The 21,745-nt window shown below is 45.4% G+C and overlaps 1 protein-coding gene and 1 non-coding gene across 5 annotated transcripts; one reads left to right on the forward strand and one right to left on the reverse strand.

Moving 5' to 3' along the window:
- The first annotated feature begins 6,213 nt into the window (after positions 1–6,213).
- Positions 6,214–19,760, forward strand: Ptger2 (prostaglandin E receptor 2). Of its 3 annotated transcripts, XR_015638176.1 has the most exons (3): positions 6,214–8,724; positions 15,197–15,964; positions 18,807–19,760. XR_015638176.1 is itself a non-coding variant. In XM_087586648.1 (2 exons), the coding sequence occupies exons 1-2, from the start codon at positions 7,882–7,884 to the stop codon at positions 12,082–12,084; spliced, it is 846 nt and encodes a 281-aa protein (XP_087442774.1). In that variant the 5' UTR covers positions 6,214–7,881; the 3' UTR covers positions 12,085–12,680.
- Positions 11,137–18,979, reverse strand: LOC120096942 (uncharacterized). 2 transcript variants are annotated; one of them, XR_015638257.1, is made up of 5 exons: positions 16,891–18,979; positions 16,013–16,117; positions 14,893–14,983; positions 14,156–14,252; positions 11,137–11,506 (listed from the first exon to the last, which is right to left on the reverse strand). It is a non-coding gene; the product is annotated as an uncharacterized LOC120096942 (transcript). The 2 variants fall into 2 exon arrangements; XR_015638256.1 differs by lacking the exon at positions 11,137–11,506 and having other exon boundaries at positions 12,413–14,252; positions 16,891–18,954.
- Positions 19,761–21,745: the final 1,985 nt, after the last annotated feature.

The following is a 21,745-nucleotide window of genomic DNA, read 5'->3' on the forward strand; positions in this document are numbered from 1 at the left end:
GGAATGCTCTCCCTAAGAACTGGAGGCAATCCAGCTGTCCCACACTGGAGCAATGCTTACACTTGACTGCAGTTCAGACACTGGGGATGATTGTCCCTGTGTTACTGTACAGAAAGGACTTGAACAGTAGCAAAGACAGTGGCTGCGCCCATTTCATGGCTGCTTTAGACCAAGGAACCTTCAGGAGAGGTTTCCAACTAAAAATGTTCAAGTGCTTCCTCTGAACTTTAAATTTTTATAGCTGTGTAATAATCAGATTGCTCTTGTTATTTCCAAATCAAGTTTTGAAAGTTTTGAAGTTGTTCCTCTAGAGGGAGCCCCAGGGCTTGAATATTCTGAAAGTGAACCTCCCCAGGCATCTCCCTAGGGGTCAAGATTTCAGAGCTGCAGAGGAACAGCCTTGAAGGATGCTACTGACATGGAGACTCCAGGCTCAGCCTCAGCCCATGAAGAAGAGAACAGAACACAGAAATCTTCCTGTTCCTGCTAGCGCTGTGGCAGCCCACACCTGCCCTCCTGATGCTTGGGGAACTGAGACAGCAGAGCCTGGAGTCTGAGGCTACAAAGGGAGGCCCTGTGCTTTCTCATTACCAAGCCTAGTACAGCACAACTCAGCACAACTGTGAAATGGGTCTCTCCCGCTCTTGCAGTTGCAAAGGGAAATGGGATGCGGCTTTGGACAGTTCTCAGTTCCATCTGGTTCACCCGATTTTTGGATTCGATGCTAAGATCCCAAATTCAGGTACAAAATCTCTTTCCTATAACCCAGTTTTGCATCAAAGCTGCTTAGGGCCAGAAGCAAAACAAAAAGCTGCAGCTTACTGAGAAGTTTTTTTTTCTTCCATTTTCATGGGCCCAAAGTAAGGATCAAGGTGACTGAAGCTGGGGTGGGGAGAGCATGAGAAAGTCTCAGAGGTGTTGGGCCTGTACTGGGAAGATCTTTTCAGATTCCCCTGGAACGCTCTGAACTCACAGGCAGGGGATTTACAAGTGGGACTCTTTATCCTGGTATCTAGATGTGGAAATGGCACGTCAAACTCGTATTTGGGGCTGGCTTACCCAGGGAGCTTGAGTTTCCTAGTCTGGTGAATCAAATGAGTGGATGCTTTCCTTGCACTTCAGCTGCAAGGTCTCGCCCCGGACGGCGGCTGTGCTCCCCTGCCTGCCTGGTGGTGCCGCCTCCGCCATCTGCCCTACCCACTCAGCCTTGTAGCATTACTGCTGACCGTTACTCTTGTTGGTATCATTGTTCTAAAGATGATGAAGCTGAGGGGATGGCTAAGTGGTTGAGAGCATTGGCTGTCCTGCCAGAGGACCTGAGGTCAATTCCAGCCTTCACATGGCAGTCACAACCCTCTGTAATTCCAGTCCCAGGGAATCGGACACCCTCATGACTGTGTAGGGCATCAGGTATGCATGCAGTATATACACTAACATACAGATACAATACCCATACAAATGACATAAGTAACAACTGATAAATAAATAAGATGTATGCACCCTAAAAAAAAAACCCAATCATGGTTCTTTAAAACCAAGAAAAGTCCAATGACGTAGCAGGAGTATACTATTCACTATAGTGAGTGAGAAATTACTGCCGCAGGCACGTTGGCTCAGCTCCTCCGAAACACTGGAGAGTGGGCTGTCAGTGAAGCGTGCCAGTGTTTTGTTACCCACTCACTTCACTCGAGCTTCTCTAACCTTCCACACATCCCACCTATTAGAATCTTGGTTCAAATGCAAATGTCTGCATCACGTTCTCAGAAAGTTCTTTTATGGTCCATTTGTTCAGACCACAACCTTGTTCCGGATCTTGTTTTGCCTCAGGACCCACCTTCTTAGAAACATTAGTTTGCTGAAGACCTGTTCTGCTGCCCCTGCTGAATGGCCTGCTTCTGCCTTCTGTCCTGTCCCACTTGATCTCCTTTGATCTGATGTAAAAGAAGGTGTAAGTTCCAGTCATATCTTGCCTCTAGAATCTACCAGAAGTTGTAATTCCTATTGTGCTTTGTTCACATCAGAGAAAATAAACACTGATTGGATGGTAAGATTCAGTCTTGGGCAATGTCAGTTTGGGCCTTTACAAAATAGATTACGTATATTCACTTACGTGTGTGTGTGTGTGTGTGTGTGTGTGTGTGTGTGTGCGCGCGCGCGAGTGCACACTTATGCACATGAACACCACTGTGCACTGTGTGGCGGCAGTGGATAACTTTTGGGAGGAGTTCTATCCTTTGGGCATGATTCCAGACATCACACCACTGAAGTCACCATGCTTGGTGGCAAGCTCCTTTACCTGATGAGCTTGTTGGTCCAGTCTGAGCTTTCACTGAACCTTTAGCCCCTCTATCAGCACCAGCCACGAAAGAGAAATCTCTGCAGTGTTACTTTTGGTCCTACGTGACTTTCTAGGTCCCAACAACTAAACATTTTAATTAGAATTCAACATAGTAACTAAATTGCTAGTTTTAATAGGAATTACAGAATGTGGGTTTTTCTGATTCTGTCTTGTTTTCTATATGCTTAGTTAACAGTTTTCTATACAGTAGAACAGCATCATTTGGACCTATTCGGTTTCCTTAAGATACATGTTTTTAAGAAGTTGGGAGGTTAAATTTGCTCCTCAAATACCAGTTTCAAAATAGAAAGTAAATGTACCACGAACTTCAAATGAGAGCTCACTCAGTAGATTTTTTTTAAATGCTTTTGACTACTTCAAAAGCTGTTTCTATCTCATCATTGTCTGCCTCAGTGTTCCTGGGAAGTCTTTTGTTTTTCTTTTTTTTTTTAATTGGATATTTTATTTATTTACATTTCAAGTGTTGTCCCCTTTCCCAGTTTCCCCTCTGCAAACTCCCTATCCCATCCTCCTTACCCTGCTTCTATGAGGGTGCTCCCCCACCCATGCCCCTACATTTCCCTCACCACCCTAGCATTCCTTTACACTGGGGCATCAAGCTTTAAAAGAACCAAGGGCTTCCCCTCCCACTGTTGCCAGATAAAGCCCCTTCAGCTCCTTCAGTCCTTCCCCTAACTCCTCCATTGGGCCTTTTGTTTTCCTAATGAGAAAGCAGACTGGGGTGGAGCAGAGCACACACTGACACTGTCTCTCCTCTTGCCCGGCCTTTACTGCAGATGGAAAGTCTGAAGCCTTGCGGGAGCTGAATGGTAGCTTTGCCTGTGTCTTCCAGCCAAGCAGAAAACATCATCCAGAATCCTTGCTCAGTTGCAGGTGAGTGCTTGTCACAAGTGTCATGCTGCCTGTGATCTGAACGGTAGCAGAGAGGCATCATCATGGTGTCCCCACTCTAAAGACAAAAATGCAAGTCTCTGGGCATGCTGGTGGCTTTCCCACACTCCCACTGATCTGCTGGCTTATCCTGCTACATGGGACATCACCTGTACTTGGAACTCCTCGGTCTCCACCAACAGTTTCAAGCCACGTACATTTTCAGATCATCAAGCTCCTTTGCAGGACACTGACGCCACTAAGGCTGGAGATGGTAAGACACGTGTACATCCAGTGTGTCCTTAAAGGCGTCAGTCCTTCATGAGTTCTAGGTTACCTTCATGGTTCTTTCTGATCTGGCCTTGCTATCCTCTATGACCGAGTTCTACTCTGCCATCCTAGCAGGTCCTCAATGAGGTTCAGGCTCGAAACAAGAACCAAGGATAGTGACAAACACTATTGTTTCCACCAAACCCCTATCATGTAGACAGTAGTTCTAAACCCGTGGGTCATGAACCCCTTTGGGGGTTTCATATCAGATATTCTACATATCAGACGTTTACACTACAATTCCTAACACTATGAACATTATAGTTATAAGGAAGCAATGAAATAATTTTATGGTTGGAGGCTACTACACCATGAGGAATTAAGTTAAAGGGTCACAGTATTAGAAAGGTGAGAACCACTCATGTATGATCAGAAGGACTCTAACTTCTGAAATGAAAAAGTATTTCACATATGCGCTTCCTCGTAGGAAATGTGCCTAGATCAACTGCATTTTTCCCCTTTAACAAACTTAGATCTAAACTGTTATGTGGCTACTGATTTGGCAATGCAAGGCTAATAATAATAATAATAATAATAATAATAATAATAATGGTAGTAGTAGTAGTAGCAGTAATAATAGATCTGCATTATTTTCCACTAACAATGGACCTGTTTCTCTGGCTCAATTATGACGAGCATAGAAAGCAACTGTTACCTTCAGGGGAAAGAGCCTTGCTATACACAGCCAAAGGACGGGGTTGACAGGGCTGGAGGACAGCAAGCATCCAGCAGGTAACCTAGAACTTCAAAGGACTCTGTGGACTGTCGCCAAAACCATGCTTTAAATCTAATCTCCAGTTTTCCGCGACTTCTGTTTGCTACAGTGAATGGTGTGAGCCTTGTCTAGTTTACTTCCAGGCACAGACGGAGTTCTTAGAACTCTCTTTGAAAGCGTTATTTAGACATGTGTAGAAATCAAGAAGTAAAGATTGGTCCTGCAAATAGAACCATGCAAGCCCAGCGTTAGCTTCCTCCACGTAGTTCTCCTTTCCTTCCTGCTTATCTCTGCCTTCCTTTGAAGAATGACCTACAGTAACTGGCCTTCCAAAGCCTCTGAGTTACAAATCCATAAAGGGAAACTATGAATTTTAGATTTCAAGTAATATATATTAGTCAGAGTTCTTCAAAGAAATAGTACCAATTATATATGTCTTTCTGTGTGTGTGTGTGTGTGTGTATGTATGTTCTGTATACACAGTCATATGATACACAATGTTTTTGTCAATAGTATACTTCACACTCAAGCTACAAAACTGCCTAGCAACAGCTTTCTCAGTCCGTATTCCAGCCCTTGATTTACATGTGGCTCTCTATGTGTGCCTACTTGTAGAGCCAGCATTATGTTTGAAAGAAATCTCAAAACCGAAAAACTCACAGTTGAAATTCTAGTCAGCCTGAAAGCCTGAGAACCAGGAATGTCACTGACAGATCAATCCCCAAATCAAGTGAGGAATCAACCTTCACCTATATCCCTCGTTCTATTCAGTCAGCAACTGGCCAGCTGTCACACACACACACACACACACACACACACACACACACACACACACACAGAAGCAGTTATGTGCTTTAGTCAGTCCATCAGTGTGGATGCTAAGCTCTTTAGAACACTCTTCCAGTTATAGTCAGACATACTGTTTAGTCAGCTCCTGGGTGTCCCATGCCTGACCAAGTTGACACACAATTACTAATCACATGGTGTTCCCCAAACACAATGGCCTCATGAACAGGAACTGAAAATTAGCAAAGCTTTATGTCTCAATTCTAGAACTGGGGGCGTTAATATGTTTTCCCTTCAGACATCCTAGACTCTGGATGAACTGAACTTGTCCTGAGATGCTGATGCCACAATTAGAAATGGGAAGAGGGGCTGGGGATTTAGCTCAGTGGTAGAGCGCTTACCTAGGAAGCGCAAGGCCCTGGGTTCGGTCCCCAGCTCCAAAAAAAAAAAAAAAAAAAAAAAAAAAAAAAAAAAAGAAAAGAAATGGGAAGAAGTCCCTCTCAAACTAAAGATGAGGATTCAATGTACTGAACCAACCTGATGGTCTAACCTCGGAGATAAGGATAGCAAATTAACCATCCAGTCATTCGTCTGAAACAGGGAACACAGTAGAACTGCTACCTCTCTCTGTCCAATACTGGAAACAAACAAACAAACAAAAATGGTGACTTGAATATGTGGCAACTGAAAGCACGCAGCCCAGAAGTATAATTGGTAAAATATGAAGTTCTAAGAATTGTAAGACTCAGCTCTGGTCTCTTTCTTGTGACAAGTCCACCTTTAAGTAGGGATTACTCATGGAGACACAAAGCCACCTGTCCTGTAGACAAACTTTCCTGCACCTGAGACCAAAGACTTCCCTGCTTAAATGTTTGCCCTAAGGATTCCCAAGGCTCTCTCACATGCAGGGTGTGCATATCCCAGGGTTTGAGGGGTTGTCATTGAGGAAGTGATGTAGACAGAGCTTGTTCATCAGAAACTAGACTGTCCACACACCTCTGTGAGAATCCTCACAGTGCACTACTGAGTTGGGGTGGAGACAAGCAAGATAAAGGCAGAGGGGGTTGGGATGTGGATCTCGAATTTTCTCTGGTATCTATTGAAGTCAGCAGAGTCTGGCCACCATTACCCGTGTAGTGAAGAGCTAGAGACAATTACACAGAAGCTTTTGTGATAAGGGGAATCATAAAAACAGAAAGGGTATAAAATCATGTGGAAAGTAAACACAGAGGAAACAACATCAGAGCCTGCATGCCCTTCTCATTCCCCCAAGCACGTGGGATGAGATGACACAAAATGGAGGTGGGAGAGTCCACTTTGGGTGGCAGCGTTGAGGATGCTGCTGGCCTGCAGTTCACAGCTTGAAAGAAAACTAGAGGAGTTTCACACCCACTCCATCCATTCCCTAAACAGTTTAGCAGTGGAGCAAACAGCTACTGCTCGCTGGAAGTGAGCCGGTGGGTTTCATAAAATAAATTCTGCTTGCCCTGTTTTGGTAGAAAACCCTCTGCACCCCAGTCCCCAGGCCAGAAATATGGTAAGCTTAAGGTGTCTTCCGTAAATAATCTTTCCATTGCTTTTTCTTCTTACCGGACTCCTGTGCAAACCTTTCATTCTCGGCACACTCCCTTTTCCTGCATGAGATACACATTTTTCTAGTAGCATTACCACTGCCCACATTGTCTGTCAGGCTGGGCTTGGAACGTCTAGAAACACTGCTGCATTTTGAACCACTCTGTAACTATGACAACGGATGATAAACAACGGTTTCTGTCAGCGCCATTGTGAAACTGGTCAATTACCGACACACTCTGGGAATGAGTCCTTCCAATGGGCCCTCATGGTCGACTGGCTGTGGAGATGAATGTGAACAAGCTATCAACAGTTCCTTCCAGACTGAGCTTCAGGAGAGAACCCTTGAGTGCAGTTGTTTTCCAGCTGGGGCCACAAACATGACTCTAGAGGATTACAAGAACGGTTCCTGTTTTGTTTTGTTAGGATTGCTTAAGCAAGTTGTCATTCGTTAAAGGAAGGCTCAGGCCATGCTGTGGGGTGCATGGTTCCAAGGACAGGCTTGCCTTTCGTTCCTTCTAGTTTTGGTCCCACCTTTCTTGGGTATCTTTCTGGATTTCTTTTTTTTTTTTTTTTAAGGAAAACAAAAACGTCTCTCATATTCTTACATCAGGTTGTCTTGATGTCTTTGTGCCTCTGTCTTCACATCTCACAGGGCTGGATTCTCTTAACCTCAGTTGGGTGAGTTCCTGTTACCCCAGTCTTATTACTCTGGGCTGGTTCCCAGCCTTCTGCTAGAGCTAAAGGCTTCAGAACTTAAGTCGGAGGCACTGTAACTTCCAACCCACAGACCCCGCAGGAAGGAAGACCTTGTGGGCCAGCTCAGTGCGAGTGCTAGGACCGCCCCCAGCCCCCTTCCAGAGCCCAAACAGTGTGCCTCTGCCCTGCCTGGCCCCTCTGTAGCAGCTCACAAGCGATCTAAATTGCTTGCCTGGATGCCACGACTGGACTGGCCCCCCGGAAGGCGCTGGAGAGAGCGTCTGCTCCTCTATGCTCTGTCAAGCAGCCCTGGCTGGGGCAGGTGAGGAGCATCGAGAGCGACCGGATATTGTAGGGAAGAGGCCAGTGCGCGCACCGCCAGGAGACCCAAGCAAGTCTGCCCTTGGTGCGAGTTGGGGGCCGGAAGGGAGCTCTGGATTTCGGTCCCTCCCCTTTCCCTGCTCTGTCTTGGAGCAGTGGGGCCATCAGACCCTCCTACTGTCTGGTACCTGCCTGGAGGAGAGACCATCTCTCCTCAACGCCCTCCACCATGGACAATTCTTTCAATGACTCCAGGCGAGTGGAGAACTGCGAGAGTCGTCAGTATCTCCTTTCGGACGAAAGCCCAGCCATCAGCTCGGTGATGTTCACGGCCGGGGTTCTGGGAAACCTCATCGCGCTGGCACTGTTGGCGCGCCGCTGGCGTGGGGACACGGGGTGTAGCGCCGGCAGCAGGACCTCTATCTCCTTGTTCCACGTGCTGGTAACGGAACTGGTGCTCACCGACCTGCTGGGGACCTGCCTCATAAGCCCGGTGGTGCTGGCTTCTTATTCGAGAAACCAGACCCTAGTGGCCCTGGCTCCCGAAAGCCGCGCGTGTACCTATTTCGCTTTCACTATGACCTTCTTTAGTCTGGCCACGATGCTCATGCTCTTCGCCATGGCCCTGGAACGCTACCTCGCCATCGGACACCCTTACTTCTACAGGCGCCGCGTCTCTCGCCGCGGGGGTTTGGCGGTGCTGCCTGCCATCTATGGGGTCTCCTTGCTCTTCTGTTCTCTGCCGCTGCTCAACTACGGGGAGTACGTCCAGTACTGTCCTGGGACGTGGTGCTTTATCCAGCACGGGAGGACCGCATACCTTCAGCTGTACGCCACGGTGCTCCTGCTGCTCATCGTGGCTGTGCTCGGCTGCAACATCAGCGTGATCCTCAACCTTATTCGCATGCAGCTTCGGAGCAAAAGAAGCCGCTGCGGATTGTCTGGCAGTAGCCTGAGAGGCCCCGGGTCTCGCCGGAGAGGAGAAAGGACTTCTATGGCGGAGGAGACGGACCACCTCATTCTCCTGGCCATTATGACCATCACCTTCGCTGTATGCTCCCTGCCTTTCACAGTAAGTCACATTCGTTTCTACAGCCCAGCAGCCTGCCCCCTGCTCAAACTCTTTTCACCCTTTCCACCTCCAGTCACACACTGACAGCCTGGCTGGGAAATGCTCTAAGGGACAAAGGTCTATTGCCTTCCCCTTTCCTTTTCACCTTACCCACTTCCTTCCTTCCTCCTCCTGTCTTTGCATATGAATGTTTTTACCTTAGCACTTTAAAGGACATTCTACCAGGTCCCTTCCCAGGGTGGGTAATTGAAGAGGAGGGAGTCCCTTCCAGCCTGTGAGTCTTGTCATTGTTATCAACCAACCCCTGGGGCCCATTGCTATCCCCATTCCTCAGTGTACTCATTTCTCCCAGGTAAAATGTAGTTGTCAACCCACAACCTTCAGAGGGTCCTTGGTATAAAAGCTTACAGCCTCTCTCACCTGACTTTAGGAATATTAAGTTACAAAATGTTCTCTTGAAGTCACTGTCCGGAGAACACATAGATGCTCCTCGTTCTGTAGCTGTGCACTTGGAGAGCACAAAGATCAATGCAGTAAGGGCTGGAACCTCTCAGGGATGAGGGAAAAGCTGCCTGGGGAACTGAGGCAGGGCCAGGACAGAAACATGGGTGTTGCCCAGTTAGAGGCAGCATTGAGAGTGAGTTCTGAAATAAATCCTGAGCTGCTGGAGTCTAATGTGCATACACAGCCAAAGTTGGAGCCTCCTGGTCTCTCATGAAGAGCCGTGGAAGGGGGACTTGGCAAAGGATGACAAGAACACCCACTAGTCAAACATCTAACTTGTAGAAGCTGTAGAAACTGCTCTCCCCTGTTCCCCGCCCTCGAGGTTGCCTCTGATTCCTGCCATCTATTCCTCCTCAGGGAGGACGGGATGCAGATAAGAACCCCGCCCCCAGCTCAGCTGTGCTCTCTGTGCTCTCTGCTCCCCATTGCCCCCACACTTGTCCCTCTCCTCTGTCACAGGAGATGGTCAGGACTGGTAAGTTTAGATTTAGTGGGAATGAGATGGAGCTAGTCACCCTGCCCCCTTAAGTAACGAATCAGGCTGTGGGAGCTGGCATCTCCATAGACACTCCAGAAGGAGAGTTTGTGTTCTGGAAGGTCGTGACAGAAAAAGAACGTGGCTCCTGTGCTTTTGTGTTCTGGGTAGAGTGTTTTATGTTTGGGGCCACATTAGCTTTTGGGGGTGGGGCTAGGAGGCCGACCATTATCTATCTAGTCTCACGAAACAAGACTCCAACCATTCTACAATGTGTCTGTCCCAGGCTGCTGGGAACTAGGATGTCTGCTCTAAGAATTTTTTTTTTCTATTATTTGTGAGTGAATGTATAAAAATACCCCGAGCTACTTATGTAGTCTGAGAATGGCCTCCAGGCTGGCAAAAACACTCAGAAAAGGGATTGTTTCTCTGTTCCTAATCCACTGAACGGAGGCTAGTGGGCAGAGAAATGGCTCCCGTTCAACTGGCAATCTTGGTAAGCTGTATTTTAAAAAGTAAAAACTGACTTTCAACAGGTCCCCTGTGTCCTTGTAAGTGTCACTTTTAATCAAGAAGGATCAACCATTGCCATACGCCCACCCCCGCCCCTGTACATCCCTACTGCAGTCCCCCCAAGGCCCCCCCCTGTGCTCCTGGTCCCTTCCCCCACCTCCCCTCTGCCCCTCCCAACCATTCCTCCTCTGTTTCTCTTCAGAAAAGGGCAGGCCTCCCCCATGGATATCAACAATACAGCACACAAATCAGGTTTCAGTAAGAAGAGGCACCACCCCTTGTATGAAGACCAGATGAGGCAACCCAGGAGGAGAGGGCTCCCAAAAGCAGGCAAAGACTCACAGAGAGCCCCTGCTCCCACTATTAGGAGTCCCACAAGAGAGTAACACCTGTGCACAGAGCCTAGGTCAGTACCATGTAGGCTTCTGGCTGTCCATTCAGTGGCTGTGAGCCCCAGTGAACCCAGGTTTGTTGATTCCGTGGGTTTTCTTGTTATCCTTCTCTTTTTAATGTTAGGCCAGAGATGACCCCAGAATTACCAAAAAGAAAGGACTTAGCGCCAAAATTCTCTTAGAACGGATGAGGAAGTCGAGCTTGCTTTGAAGTTCCGCACTTGTTCAGTCGTCTTTTTGTGGCTGTTAGGGGGAGGGGCACGCAGAGAAAGTTTTAAATGGATTCTACACCAAACCATCCCTTAGAATCGACACCGTCAGCAAGCCATGCTCTGGGTTTGCTTCTGCAAATGGCCATAGTTAAGATTCCCAGTGAGCAGAGAGAACCCCAGTAGGAGTACAGTAGAAAGCTGACACCCTGGCTTGCCTTGGGGATCACCATGATATCACTACTTCACAAAGTATGGATAATCCAGGAGTCACAGTATCAAATCACAGTACCACCACACCATCTCTCCTAAGAAATTCAACTTTGCCCATTGACAACTTTAATTTTGATAGTATGTTATCTTTCCATCCCATCCCATTCTAAGCATTATGAACTACTGAGCTCTTCTGATACTTCAGGGATGCTATGACAGGTCAAAACTCATGGCTAATGCTCACACATTCTGTTGTTACAAACATATGCCCCAAGATTGATTTCCTCCCAAGTCCTTTGACCCTACTTGGACCACACTAAATGTAACCTATGCAGATCTATGTAACCTTTTGAGCAGGAATCCTTTGCACAGAGACAGTGAAGCTCGCAAATGCATTCAGGTATTGATTTCGTTAGCGACATCAACACGAAGTCAATGCACACCACCAATATGAACTTTTCTTGAAGCCACACATTCTAAAAATGAAACCAACAAAATTTATTTTAATTATGTCTTTATTTTGTTCAATCTACCAGAATCGAATCAATAATAAAACAAAAGTCATTCATGTAAAAATACTTGCCCAGGTATTCTACCTAATTATTTTTCTGATATTCTCAAATGCAGCAACAACCCATCATTTTCCTCCCATTTTTTATTCAGAATAGCAAGAACTGTTTCCTATGATCCTCAAAGTGAGTCAGACCTCTAGACAGCAAGGAGAAGCCTTCATGGCCAAGGTTGGTGGGACCCCAGTCGGTTTCACAGGTCTCTGGCAGGGGAGGAAGCTGGGACTTAGGAAATCTGGAATCAGCAATGAACTATTGATGGTCATCATCATCCCAGGTCATGAACAGAGTAGAATTGCTTTTTCCTTCTAGGATGTCAGTCTAGGGCCTTCCAAATTCAGGAAATAAAACTCTCAAAATGGAAAAAAAAAGTGTCCAGTACCCTAAAATAAAGTCAAGTTCAACCTCGTGTATCATTACTGTTGCACCCCAAGACTCAGGGTCTGAGTGTTTATTTTTACCTCAATTTATTGTTTTCACAGTGACCGTCAAGATGGGTAATAGGATTCCTATCGGGCACAAGAGTCAAGTAACCTCCAGACCTACAGCAAGGGAGTAGGAGAGCTGGGATGGGAAGTCTGAAGCACTGAGACCGTTATGTATTAGTAGCAATAGTGTCTAGAAGAAAGTCTTCATTTCAAGGGAAACATGGGAGGAGCTCCAACCATGGTTTCACAAGAGAATTTTGACAGTATTATAAATATTTGGACCACCTTGTCTCTTTATTCCAACTTATTAGCACTAAAAATAAATCAGCAGGGACTTTTTTTTTCTCCATGCTATTTCAGTCATGTTCCATTTTTCCCTCAGTCCTGTGTCATGCAAGCCTGGGACCGAGATTTTAGGAGATTGCTAGTATGAATGCTAATCTAAATCAAGATATAATCAGATTACCCCTCACATACAACTTCTCTTGGATGCCCATAAAACTTTATTTAGCGATTCAAAAAGCACTCGGTGTTCAGGGAAGGACATTAGTTTGACTGCCCAGTATGAAATCATACATGAGACCAACAACGAAGTCTAAACTATTTGCTCACTAAATGAATACTATGTAAATTAATAAACTCATCATGTCAATCAGTTATTGTCATCATTTCCCAGTGATAAATGGAAACTCCTTTCCTTCCCGAAAAGGAGCAGAACACGGGAAACAATGAACCCCCCAGTGTTGTCTCAGATCCTGCTCATGTCTCCATTTCCCACCCACATCCACTCCCTTTCTCAGCACTTGGCTAACTGTGGTTAGCTTCTGACCCTGGTAAACTAACTGTTCTCCACATGCCATTAGGATAAAGTACTTATGCCTTCTATTCAGTTCTGAAATTTCAAAAGCCTGTATTGGCTCACTCTAAAAATATCTTCCTCTTCACAAACTCTCCAGGGTTAGAATTTCTAAGTAAATCTGATTAGTGGAAATCTGATCACTACACTATAGAAACATTGAAGTAAAGAATCCTGGGGTTTCCTGTTCATTCCTGCTATTCCTTGTGGAAAATGTAAGGTAAATGGGTGGTGAAAGTCTCAGGTGAAAGTCTTAGCCAGTCACAAGAATAGGAACTATAAAGGTTCAGGTAGTGATTTAAATGATGATGATGATGATGATGATGATGATGATGATGATGATGATGATGACGGTAACAACAACAAAGCCAGTCTGCGGTTGCTCATGCCTCTAACCCCAGCACTCTGGAGATAAAAATAGGTGGATCTCTGAGTTCAAGGCCAGCCTCTCTACGGAGCTAGTTCCAAGACATCCAGGATTACACAAGAGAAACCTTGTCTTGGAAAAACAAAAACAAAAGAAGCTCAGGCAGTGAGAAAAGAGAAACCTATGAACCTCTGCATGCCCAGAGAGACTTTATCGTGATGACAGAGAAAGTGAATGCCTGTGAACGGCTGGACTGCCCTCTGTCTCTGAGACATCGTTAGTGATGTGTTTGACAGTTGTTGGGAACATTTAAATGCACATATCCTTTTAAGAGAACATCCCTCTGTGCGAGTGATTTCACTGGTATCTTTTACTTCACCCATTTGCTAATGTGCAGTGGCACCTGTGAGTATAAACACAGATATGATGGTTTTTAATATGCAGTATGCATGAAGCACCATCTGTTTCCCAACACAGAATCCGAGCTTTGTAACTACACCTTCAGGGAAGTGCATTGTCACTGTAGTTTCAGGCCAGGTCTTCAGCTCAACAAACAAACAACAAACAAAGCAATCAAAAGCCCCTCCCTCACTGTAGGAACTTAGAAGCAAATAGACACCATGATTCAGGAATGCAGACAACAGATCTTTTTCCTGGTAGAGGTTCAACCCCAGTTAATCTACAACCCGTTCTACTTGTTTGGCCTTTCCTGTCCTGTTTTGAGTTTCTGACCATCAGTCCTCATCCAGACCTCTCACCTAAGTCTACTGCATCTCAACTCCCATCACTGGGGTCCAGTAAGCTACACTTTGGTGACAGCATTTTGCTCCATTAAGTGTTCTGGAATTAGAACATTCGTGTGATAGAAAGGGCCTGAAAAAGGGAAAGAGGACCTAGGCAGAAACTTCCCATGGACAAGAGGTGGTGTTTTCTTCTCTGTGGATAGTACATGTGGTGCTGTCCGGGCCATGACTGAGCTTGTTTTCTCTGTCGATCAGGAAACTGAAGGCAGGAAAAAAAAATCACACTGTAACAGGGAGCACCAGGGAAAAGTGTCAGACCCAGCAGACAGAATCAACAGGTGAAGAAAGGCTTTTGTTAGGGGTGAGGAAACACATGCATACAGCTAATACACACAGAGACCCTCTGCAAAGCACAGGGGCACTGGGGAAGCTGAAGCCACACCTCTCCCTGAAGGCTGGGTTTAAGGGTCTGTGAAGGATCTTCCTCCCCTAATTTAGTGTTGGTTAGTTTGGACAAAGATAGGGATGCTGGTAGGTCCAAAAGTTTGGGGTAAACAAATCCTGATTCTGCCTTGTGTTTGTCCGGCTTGTCCATCAGAATGAGCATGTGCGTGTACAACTGGAGCATCTCTCAAGAGAGGTCTTTAGGCTTTTGTCTTCAGTCAGGTGTATGAAGAAAAAGCTGGAAGTTTGCCACCCATATTATCTCTGACCCCTTTCCCTATCTGTCTACCTGGCAGAGGGCTGTCTGACTTCCTCCTAGTCTCTCACATAGTTCACTCTAAAAGCTGCCTGCAGACTAGGATTAGAGGACTCCGGGTGGAGGGATCATACTGCCCCTCACTTCCTCAGAGCTCTAGACTTTAGCACTCAGTATTCATTTCAGTTCCCAGATGTACCGTGCCAAGGCCATGATCACTCTGGAGCCATATTGATGCTCTGGTTGTCCTGGTGATGTGAAGTAGACCTTGGTTTCCATGTCCCGAAGACCTGATTGGAGAGAAAGCGTTTCTTTAAAGCATGGCCCCACCCCCTCCCCGACCCCACAACCAAAAAAAAAATTTAATTTAATTGTGCAAAGCCTTCAGCTAGGACACCACAGTGTCTTTCAGACAGTGGATGAACTCAGCAAGTGCTGCCTGCAATTAGCTGACCGGAAGTATTGATAGGGAAAAAGCTCACAGTTTTTCCATCTTTAAACAGAAGAGAGCCACGGGCCTTCACGACACCCTTGAACAGAAGTGTCTGCATACCTCGTGTCCAGGTGGTCACTTGTGAATCTCACATGAAGCTTTCACATCAAAGACTTTCTATGGAGGTGTCAGGATAGTGTCTAGGGACTGGCATTGAAGCTGGAACTCCACCACTGCAGTTGAACGCCATAGACAAAGTAACTAGTCTTTTGAACCCTGGCTTCCTCCTCTCTAAAAGGATTCTGCGTTCTCGTGGGGGAGGTTTTAAGCCTCCAAAGGCCACGCCTTAGCCAAGACGGAATAAGTCAAAGAAGCAGTGCAACCGAATGTATTAACTCCCCCCTGGAGATCTCACAGCTGAACCCAATTAAGTGCTCATTTCACCCTAAGATTCCCACTTGTATCTGATAAAAGATAGGAAAGAAGTTTAAATGACAGTCCCTGGCCACTGCCAAGAAGAAGCTTTCCATCGATGCCTGCCTGCCTGCCTGGCTGCCTCAGACATGGCTGAAACAGAAGAGTCCGGTCGGTGCTACTGCATATGTGTCTCAGAAATGTAGTCTTTGCAAAACCTGGTGTGTGGTGAGCCTCAAGCTGTTAGCTCACTCCACACATTAGACTCGCACGTGGTACTTTCCTCACAGCGAGGATAGTGGTGGTGCGGGCCAGGAGGCTCATGCATTCCCACCAACCTCTGGATTTGACCTTCAAATGTCACCAGTATGTCACTCGGTGATTCCTGTGCCTCCTACATGTCAGTTATTTGTAAGAACCGAGGGTAAGTTCTGGGGAAGGAGGAAGTTCACATGCCCGAATTCATACTTACAGTTTGGAGGCAGAGTGATGGTGATGGGTACTTTTTTATGTTCAGGTCAGTTGACAGCATTTCCAAGAGGAGATTCACGAAAAACCCAGTCAAGGCCAATTGTACCTGTCAGGATGCAGAAGAGGCAGGGGACATGATGGGGTCTGGGCTGTGGCCTTTATTAGGGTTTCGGCAGGAAAGGCATGTCAAGGTAAAAAGATTAGGATTGGCAAACTTGTATAATTGTGGCAGGCTGTCAGTTACAGGGCAGTCCTTAGTGACAGAACCCTGGAGGGGTTATGGGCTCTGTAGATGAGAGAGGTCTCAGGACTGGTTAGTCATGTGTACAGCAAAGACATACTCCCTGTTGAGCCCCTTGTCGGTTGCAATAATTAATCATTCCAAGAAGGGGCAGTCTCTCACCAGTCACAGACTTTTAGATATCTAAACCTTATCATAAGGTTGGGAGTATAGCTCAGTGGTAGAATGCATGCCAAGCATAAGTGAGGCCCTAAGTTCGAGCCCAAGCAAGGCAAAGAAAAATACTCACATATAAAATATCATAATGTAGAAAAATTATAATACAGTTACATGAACATCGAACGTACTTAGTGGCACTAAACTGTGCACTTGAAAGTGCTAAAACGGTGTGTTTTTACGTCATATGAATTTCAACATCACTTAAAATAGCATTGAATCCAGAATGCACGAGAGCAAAGGTGTAAATTCCAGGCAGAAATAAAAAATAACTGAAGGAGAAGCCCAAGACCACATCAAAAGCCTAGAGTGTCAAAGGTGTCTGAAATCGGCCTTCCTTCTAAATGTAGTAGAATTGTATCATCTCCTACGAAGTATTGGCTACCCTCCAAAATGCATATTCGGGCAATTTTAAAACTTACCCGCCGTCGTGGATTAAAAACGTAAAGAAACAGCATAGAATTTCTCCATCTCCACACCAGTTCCCACTGCTCGTTACCCTGTTACACTCCAACAAGATCAGAAACGATGATGTCGCTTATTCCGTGCTGCGAACCTGCCTCATCTTCATGAGTGGAGCAGGGGGATGAGGAAGCCGAACCCCGTCCATGGTGCTTGGCTTGCATGCCCAACTCAGCATTACTGTGTCCTCTGCTAAACTAGATGGGAAACAGCTATGAGCTTCTCTACAACAGAGTGCTATTATCTGTGCACGAAATGTGTGTGTGGGTGGGGGGGTGTTAATCTATCAGAATTCTGTACACTATTACTGAATGTCTCCCTCCAAGCTCCCCTCCTGAACACATCATACAGAACGTTTTGCATCCAAAGTAATGTAACAGACTAGAAGACCACTGACCACTGCATTGCATGGCTTGGCTTGGCATCGCACAGCCCCACCTAACTCTTTTCTCTGAGCTCCGGAAAACCCACGGTCAATTCTTCTTCTTCCTTACTCATCTGCCAACTCTTTTCTCCACTCATTATGCCAAGATTCTCTGGCATAAACACCTCTGGCTGCCAAACCTTCCTGCTATTGTCTGGACGTAAGCACCCCAAAGATGACTGCCTTTCTCTCCCCCTACACTTTGTTTAGTACATCCAGTTCCCAGATGCTGTGGAGTGAGTACCAGGGTAAAGGGAAAAGATTGTTTTGGGAAAAGAGTGTCCTGTCAGGGAAGAAACGGATGGTTTCCCTAAGTCGCAGACAAAGCCAGAAGGTCCCCGGAGCATTAAGAATAAGTGCGTTAGCTAAATGATGAGGTGTGATCCACATCTGGGCTCCTCTCTGAAGAGTCATGGCTACCAAGTACGGACTGTTCCCTGTCAGTTCTGATCAAATGGCCGAGTTGAGTCAGATGAGAGCACCAATACCGGTTTGAAAATCCTGATCTCCGCAAGGATGGGCATTCACTCCCCAGGGTTCAGGACTCCACTCTGAAAGGAAGTGCTGTAGTTCTGACCCGGAAGTAACACCAAGTAAGCACTGCCCCAGCATCAGACATCTTGGACTTGTGCCCTTACTAGGCCGTTAAACAGCCTTAGGTCCATGGCTAGTTCCCCGAGTCTTTGCTGCCGCTGTGTTCTCACTGGTGAGACGAGGTCAGAGCTAACTTTACTCTTTGTAGAGCGTGGATTATAGCCAAAGTGTTGCTTACGACGAGCATGTGAAGTAGGTGCGATATCACCTTCTTATGGGCTCGCAAAGTTTCTTGTCCATGATACCAAAGTTACACAGAGTTGACTTCAAGCCAGTCCTCCAACCGACATGCTCTGCTGCGCTCCTGCAGAGAGTCATCGCCTCGGGTATTTGGGAATGTAAAATGTTCTTAACATTCCCAGAACTTCTTCTTCATCTGTTACACTTCCCAGTAGGACCCGGCACATTTCACAACACACATATTAGTTAAATGATAGCGACTAGTACAATCACTGCTCGTATTAAAACACTCTATTTGGCAAGGCACAGTGGCTCGCACCTGTAATCCTATCTGAGCTGGGTGTGGTGGAGGGAGCTACGTAATGAGACCTTGTGAGGGGAAAACAGATTCTATTCCAGACGCTAGCTCCCTCCATTCCCAATGACGCTACCTCCCTCCATTCCCAATGACAAGACTGAACGTTTTGTGAGACGCCAGTGCTAATGGTAACCTTAGAACACACGATTTAAGTTCACGGGGAAATGACGACTTCGTGATTTGTTTAGATTTTTGCCACCCACCCCTTCGCTTGCCACTACCACACAAAACAAGGTTTGATCTCAAGAAACACCACGGGATCTAAGCTGGCTTGTTCACAATGTAGACCTAACGTCGTGTTTCCTCTCTGCTTCTTTCAGATCTTTGCTTATATGGATGAAACCTCTTCCCGAAAGGAAAAGTGGGACCTCCGAGCTCTTAGATTTTTATCAGTGAACTCCATAATTGATCCTTGGGTTTTTGTCATCCTTAGACCACCAGTCCTGAGACTAATGCGCTCAGTCCTCTGTTGTCGGACTTCACTGAGAGCACCGGAAGCTCCAGGAGCTTCCTGTTCGACCCAGCAGACGGACCTCTGCGGACAGTTGTGAGCATGCGCTGCTTGAGGGAACCTGGGCCAAAGCCTTTAAATGGCCTCGTTGGAGGAACGTAAAGGGCCGGAATGTAAACAAATGGCCTTGCTCTGAGAAAGCAGATGCAGAAGACTTTAACGAGGTGGTTGGGGCTGCACACGTGATGACGTGATGACGGGGCCCTTTGTGGAAAGTGTCAGAGGATGCATAAAGTTCACATCGGGTGGCCTTTGAGGGACAACCAGCTGCATCTAAGACCCAGTTGATTTAAGCTTTCCTGCCGGGTGACAAAGCGTGTGGTTTCGTAATTTGTTTTAAAAAGCTCCGTGGTTACTGCCTCCTGTTCTAATGTCGATGCCACTGCCATTGTAAACGCAGTCAGACCAAATGGAACTCATTCTCTAGGAAGTCAGTTCCTGCAAGCGGTGGAGCAACCAGAGCAGACAAGTTGCTGTCTCGTGGTTGCTTAATGGACTCTTTATTTGGATCATGAAGTGGAAAGTCATTGGCCCCATTTTACTGTGCGTGTTCATGTGGGAGTCCTCACAGGTCACTACTGTGTCACCCTTGAAAGGGTGCAGTGATTTGGTTAATGGCCAGTTTGGTTCACCCATTCTCTACGAGCTCTGTCATGTTGTCAGATTATTTATTCTGTATTGTCTATTGTGAGGAGGCTACTGAAGAAAACTCCAGAAATTTGTATCTCACAAAGAAGTAATTAAAAAATATCAATTTTAATTGGTGTTCTTCAGGTTCTTCAGATAGGGGATGATTTTTCACAGTTGTATCTGAGGCCAGATTATAGGATCAAACTCTGAAAACTCAAGTCCTTTCTTCAGGTATGCTAGAATCCTTCTGGTGTTGACCCTAAGGAACATAACTAACACACACATACACTTTACAAGATGTCTGATGGTGCCACACCAAGCCCTTTTGTCTGTAATTTTATTGAGGGAACATATTTGGATTCATACTACAGAAGAAATCATGTAACTGTGAGTCATATCTTAATATATTTCCAAACGTTTGGCATGGTGTAAACTCAGCGTTAAAGTATTTCGGCGAGCGTGTACGTTTAGTCAGAGTTATGCTGTAAACACATCTGAAATGCTGCAAGCTGAACTATAAAACCAAACATCAGGGAAGCAGAGGTCTTCTATGCACTCACTCCCCACGGACCGTTTGCAGTTAGTGTAGGCATCTTTTAAGTAAAACGAAAGTAAAGAGAAAAAAATCAAATTAATCTTTGGCAAGTTTTTAAAATGTGCAATTGTTTTGAATTAAATTTTTAAGGTATCTTGTGGAGTTCTTGATATTCAAAGAGAATTTTGCTATCAGTTTTCAGTATTCTGACACAGTCATTAGATTAATATAACCATTTTATTTGATGGCAGATAAAATCGTAGGATGGCTGTTAACTTTTTAAACTTGGTTGTTTCCCAAGCTTCATGTTTACCCAGCCCTGTTTTGTTTTTTTATAATTAGTTATCATTTAGAAAGACTCTGCGTAACTAAACGTCTCTGATACAAATTATGCAAATCAAATCAGCTCTTACTTTTACAAGAATAAATAAATGGTTTGTGTTTGTATAGATTTAAGCATAGCAGACAAAGTTTAATTTAACATTTAAATATCTAGACAGGTATAAATAATACCCCCTCTCCACCCAGTGTTTCATGCCAAGAAATTATATGCAAGGGGATAATGAGGCCCATGGTATGATCTTTAAGCAGGAAATCCTGGTTATTTTTCATCTAGAATTTTGATTCCTCTTATCGGATGTCTTTATAAAATCTCAGAATGAAAAAAAAATTAACTACAGTCTCTCAGTCCATCACACTGTGCCTCTACACCCATTGAGAAGAATGCCGGAGAATTTTTTTTAAATGCACATAGTACTATTGGGAACAAAATGATACACTCCCAATAGCAAATCTAAAGCTGCTTTCCTTCTTTCTTTCTTTCTTTCTTTCTTTCTTTCTTTCCTTCTTTCTTTCTTTCTTTCCTTCTTTCTTTCTTTCTTTCTTTATTTATTTATTTCCATTATTGCAGCCAACTTTAAGCGTGGCATACACACTTTTTTCATGCATGCGTGTGTGTGCATGCATGCATGAGTGTGTACATGTGTGTATGTGTGTGTACATGTGTGCGCATGTGTAGACATGTGTGTGTGCATGTGTGTGTGTGTGTGTGTGTGTGTGTGTGTGTGTGTGTGTGTATAAAGGCCCCCAGGTTTATTCAGATAGTATCTTTCAATCAAGTGAAGATCTCACCAATACGGTGAGTCTGGCTAGTAGCCAGCCTGCTCTGAAGGTCCTCTGTCTATGCCTACCCAGCACTTATGGGGAAATTGGATATCCAAATTCTGGTCCTCAAGTTTTCAAAAACAGGGCTGTAACCCTGAGCCATTTCCTCAATATTAAGCCATCATTTAAGAACTAGTCAGTCTCTAGGATTCCACTCCCTTATGTGCTTCTGCTCCCTGAATGTTGATAACTAAATTCTGTGGATTCATTTGCACCAATTTATACAATTATTCAGTAGAAGAAACTGAATGCCAAAACTCTCTCAACAATCACCTCTTGTTCATGACATTTCGAAGGCAACGTAGAAAAAAGTAATACCTGAAGGTACGTAATAATGTCTTCCTTATAGACCCTGTCCCATCGGCTGTGCTTGTCTTAGTTGCATTTTCCAGGGAGATGAGAGAAACTCATTACATATA

This window comes from Rattus norvegicus, chromosome 15 (assembly GCF_021556685.1).
Source record: "Rattus norvegicus strain SHRSP/BbbUtx chromosome 15, alternate assembly SHRSP_T2T, whole genome shotgun sequence".
NCBI classification, from domain to species: domain Eukaryota; kingdom Metazoa; phylum Chordata; class Mammalia; order Rodentia; family Muridae; genus Rattus; species Rattus norvegicus.

Coding starts and splice junctions, on each gene's coding strand:
- Ptger2 (XM_087586648.1), top strand. CDS start 7,882: ATGGACAATTCTTTCAATGACTCCAGGCGAGTGGAGAACTGCGAGAGT.